This window comes from Agelaius tricolor, unplaced genomic scaffold (assembly GCF_023055355.1).
Source record: "Agelaius tricolor isolate 1412-34295 unplaced genomic scaffold, bAgeTri1.0.p SCAF_2, whole genome shotgun sequence".
Lineage (NCBI taxonomy): Eukaryota > Metazoa > Chordata > Aves > Passeriformes > Icteridae > Agelaius > Agelaius tricolor.
Genome location: NW_027269262.1, coordinates 7,901,726 through 7,906,727, shown reverse-complemented (window position 1 = coordinate 7,906,727; position 5,002 = coordinate 7,901,726). Strand labels below are relative to the sequence as shown.

General features: G+C 49.1%; 1 protein-coding gene across 1 annotated transcript; it reads left to right on the top strand.

Moving 5' to 3' along the window:
* The first annotated feature begins 483 nt into the window (after positions 1-483).
* On the top strand, positions 484-4,743 carry EDN1 (endothelin 1). Its single transcript, XM_071452021.1, has 5 exons — positions 484-874; positions 1,045-1,186; positions 2,171-2,329; positions 2,599-2,706; positions 3,461-4,743. The coding sequence occupies exons 1-5, from the start codon at positions 811-813 to the stop codon at positions 3,597-3,599; spliced, it is 612 nt and encodes a 203-aa protein (XP_071308122.1). The 5' UTR covers positions 484-810; the 3' UTR covers positions 3,600-4,743.
* Positions 4,744-5,002: the final 259 nt, after the last annotated feature.

The window sequence follows — 5,002 nt, the reverse complement described above, 5'->3', positions numbered from 1 at the left end:
AAAACACCCTGGTTTTAGCACCTTGCCCTACCATGGCAGAAAAGGGAGATAATACCCCAATGCTTCACCGCTGCTGCCAAACCCAAACCCCCTGAGACTCCAGAGCCCACCGGACAGGGTCTGAGGGGAGGAGCAGGGCAGGGTCCAGCGCAGTCAGGCATCCATCATCCCGCGTAAGGAACCCCTTTGTCCCACAGCTGGGTTCTCCCCAGGGCAGTAGCAAGAGCAGCAGGTGGAGCCCAGAGCCCCGAGCCCTGAAGCCTTGAAGCGGTGAACCTTGAGGCCCCGCAGCCCTGAAGCCCTGAGCCTTGAATCCCTGAATCCCTGAAGACCTGAATCCCTGAATTCCCAAATCCCCGAATCCCGGAGCCGCCCTCAGGCGCGAGGCGCGGGCAGGGCGCCCCCTGGCGGCTCACGGCGCGCCCCTCCCGCCCCCGGGGCGCCCCCGGCCCCCCCTCCCGCCGCCGCCGCCGCCCCCCGCTCTTGAAGTTTGCAGGCGATTTCCTTTCCAGCCCCGGCCTTATCTCGGCCCGCACGTTGCCGCGCGGTGACTAATAGGAGAATAACATTGTCTCGGGATAAAATAGCGCCGGGGCTGTTTACCCGCTCCATGGGGGTTCGCTATAAAAGGGCGCCGGGGACCGCCGCGCCAGCCAGACGCGCCGGGGCGCACCGAGCCGCGCCACGCAGGGCACCCGCCACAGCGCTCCGTGCTCACGCCGGGACACACTTTCTCCGCTTTTCCCTCGCCTTTTATTGATTTTTACCCCGTTTCCCCTCACTTCTTCCATCCGCCCTCCGCCGCCTGCTATGGATTACTGCCACATGATCGTCTCGCTGCTCTTCGTGCTCTGCCCGGGGCTGCTGCCGGCAGGTAGGTGCCGGTCCGCTGCCGCTCCCCTCCGCCCGGGACCGACCCCGCGGGGGCTGCGGGGTCGCAGCGGGGCTCCGGGGAGGGCTGGCCGAGGGATGCAGCGGGAGGGGATGCGCGGGTGCCTTGCCTTGCCGCGGGTGCTGAGCTCTGCCGCTCCCTCCCTCCCGCAGCCCCCGGAGCCGAGGTGGACGCCGCGCCGCCCCCCGCCGCCGCCGCGCACCGCCGCGCCCGGCGCTGCTCCTGCTCCTCGCTGATGGACGAGGAGTGCGTCTACTTCTGCCACCTCGACATCATCTGGATCAACACCCCCGAGTGAGTGGAGTGGAATGGAGGGGTTTCGGCAGTTCCCCAGCCCCGGGTTCTCCTGTGGTTAGGAAGAAAGGGAGGGAGGTGTGAAGGCGAAAATTAAGAGCCACAACCCCCCTGCAGAGATGGGAAGGGGAGGAAGGAATAGTTGTTTGCACAGTTTATCCTACTGCTTTACCTTCCTGCTCCTACTTTTCTGGCACATGTAGCAACAATACTGTTCACCAGAAGAAGGCAAGCAGGACTGGGCCACCCAGATCGGGCAGATAGCTCCTAATAGCCCTAGCACACCTGCCTACCTAAAATCTGAGCAGCAGAATTTCCTTTGGGTGCTGCTCAGCAAAGGCTGCAGGATACTTTTCACTATGAATCAGAATTAGACAAAATGCCAAAGGCATGATTTTGCCAGCCTGAATTTGAGTGGTTTTCTTTCTGACAAGTTAGGAGGTTGGAAGGAATACTTTGACTCTGGGTGGCTCTAGCTGCCTTTCACTGCTCCCTGCTGCAAATTAATGCATCCCACGTGTTAATAGGATTATGCACAGTATCCATTTCTATACTCTCCTCACCAAAAAGTAGTGAGCCGGAGGCTCACCTAAGGCTGCAAACACTGCAACATTGACATTTCTTCTGCTGCTGGGTTTCCTCTGAGAGAGAATCTGTTCTTCACTTTTACTGCTTCTCTCAGTGTTGGCAGTAGCCAAAGTTCAAAGAGATGAGGTTTTATTGCTTTCTATTGCACAGGGAGGCACAACAGCCTTGTGAAATCACAATTAAAAGGTCATTATCCTTGTCAGTAGCCATGCTAATGAATATGTTGCAGGATCATCAGAAGCATTTGCATGGAAACTGTGACTAACAAGGCCTTCCCTATCCCACAACCTTTCCTCATGCAATCAATGCCGTTGATAAGATTGCCCAAAATACCCCATAGTGTTTTGAAGCCACAGAATTATTTAAATGGCTTTCATGTTGTCTCTTTGATCATAGGAAGACTGTTCCATATGGTCTCGGCGGCCCTGCTCGACCCAGAAGATCACTGAAGGACGTGGTGCCGGAGATGCTCGCTGAACCAAGCAGCAGATGCCAATGTGCCAACCAGAAGGACAAGAAATGTCTGAACTTCTGCCAGGCAGGCAAAGATCTCTGGTGCGTCTCTTGTTGCTACTCTTTAAAAGGCAATGCATGTGAAAGGGATGGATTGTGGCGCACTTACTCATTTTGGCACTTGCTGAGCGAATGCTCTCCCCAAAGCCTTGCCTCCTATCTGAGTGCTCCCACTTCTATGATACACACTATGGCTTGGCCCAGAAAGATTGCTTATTACATGCCTTGAGAAGTGGTTGATGAGATGCCTCACCTTGTGGACTGCAGACTTGGCGCTTTTTTTAACAGCAGCACCTTTTCCCTTTTAACAGGGCTCAGTCCACCGTGGAGAAAACCTCACGGCACCGCATCAAAGCCGGCAGTTGCTTTGGACCCAAATGCATGAACCGACAGCTTGTTGACAGCAAGAAAATGAAGCGGTGAGTTTCTTCTCATCCCGTTGTAGTTCCCCGGAGCGGCAATAGAGAGCACAGTTCACCTGCCTTCGGGTCATCCTGGGCTTAGCTGGTGGTTTCAGCCTGAGAGTTACGGAGGAATCAGTGAGGATATTCTGAGGGCTTTTCTTCATGCTCTGGGTTTTTAGCTTGTGAGGATATGGGTGCTGAGCTCAGCCCGCTGTCTGTCCTCTGCTTGCATTCAGTGCTCAGCCATAATCCTATGGAAAAGTATGGAATACAGAAGTTTGCCTGTACTAAAGAAGACTCTTTAGTGCTCCTTTCACAAGTAGAAGAGGACTTATGGGAGCAGGCAACCTGATGATATTGAATGAGACTTAGGCCCTGGAAGCCTTAAATAATTTTTTTTGAAAGCAGGGCTTGCTTACTTACTTGAAAAATGCACCTATTCATTGGAAGTAGGATCAGGTTTACCTAAAAGAAACAACACAGGAGAAACATAAAAAACCACTGGAGACCTCCTGACTGGCTACTTAAGGAAGTCTAGGGCATCTATATTTGAGTGAATATTTTAATTTAATGTTTGCATTGAAATTATGAATACAACATTTCAAGTATCTTAAGTTATCCTCATTCTGAGGTATAGCAAACAGCAGTTTATTAGGAACCCACGGTAGAAATCTAGACTGAGGTTTATTTAAGCAAAAACTAAGTTTTTTCACTCTACACATACATCTCCATTATCGCAACGCTAAATGTACATTTCTTGGTTTTGCAGGCTGGAAGCCATTGGTAACAGCATCAAAGCCTCCTTCAGTATCGCAAAGCTGAAGGCTGAGCTCCAGAAAGGGCGAAAGCTCAAACACAACAGGGCAAGCAAAAGGCAAAGCATCCGGGAGAGCCTGAAAGCATCCTAGTGGGGAGATCACCAGAATCCTTCTCTGCAACGCTTGCTGACAAAGCATCGCAAAAACTGCCTTGACTCCAACATTCCTCGATGGCCAAGGGCCCCTCTGTCCCAGTGTTTGCACAGCGGAGCAAAGTGCTAAGGAAGTCCTGTATTGGGAGATATAAAGACAAAGGATTTTGTCATTTTGGAATTCAGGTGGATGGGTAGAAGGGCTGAAGGGAAATCTGCAGTAACATACATGAAAAGCCATCTGTCTGAAGAAACCTTTGAATACTCCTTCTGGAATGTTACCCATCAATTGAGCAGCTTTTGGGGTCTACAATAAAAGCATCTCACAAGGAAGACCTCACAGATGTGCTTAGCAAGGACAGAAAGCAAGATCTGAGTGTACAAACTTCAAAGAACTCTACCTTATGATTAAAATGCAAAAATGAAAGCCACAGTTCTACTTTAATCAGGACTTACTGCATATATACATGTCTACCTCGCATACTGTTTGTTGCACTCCTGCTAGAGTATTTTTACACCTTGTTATTGCCTTTACTAATCAGCTGCAACCCTTTGCCTTTTTTCAGAAGTCTAGTTTACTTGTACAACCAGAGTTATCTGAATGTGGGTTAGGCACTCTGATTGTTTGCATAGTCAAAGTCCTTTGGCTTTGGATACCAAAGGACCCTTCAACATAAAATAAAAGTTATCGAGGACACTACTAAGTTTCCCATAACAAGGATATCTGGTCAACTGAAGTTCTAATTATAGAGGTTGTTGTGTCTTGCATGCTACCAAAAATGCACTGAAGTGGGGATGTACCAGACCCTCTTGCAAGATTTATTCAGGGCCTTGTTTGGTGGAAATGCATTGAGACAAAGGGTTGTTTTGAATTAAGTCAAAAGGCTAATATTGGGTGAATGTTTATAGCAGTGAATTTGTTCACATTGTTGAATTTGCAGACAAGTTGAATCTTATGTGCTTATTTTTGTGTCATGTATTTATATTCACACAAGTTCTTCATTATATTTACCATGTTGAATACACATTGAAGTAGGCCATATTGGTCTATGCATGTTTTATGTATTTCTGTATGAAATTGGGAAATGCTTTATGCCTATCAAGGTAAATATCTTCAGAAATAAATATTTTTAATTACTGTATTGGCTTGTTTTTCCTTAGTCTATGGCTCTGTGGTCATGGAGGTAGATTGCCCCATGTACAAAGCTGACCCAGGTGAAGTGTGTGCACATAATTGCCTTTCTATCAGATAAGCCAGATCACAGCAAAGTTTGTGCCAGATGTGAGACAGCACATGACACTTGTTCTAGCTGCAAGACTGCTCATCAAATTTTCATGACAAATTCTAAATTGGTCAAATGAATTTATCCTGGAGCAGTCTTCTCACGTGTATGATGTAGG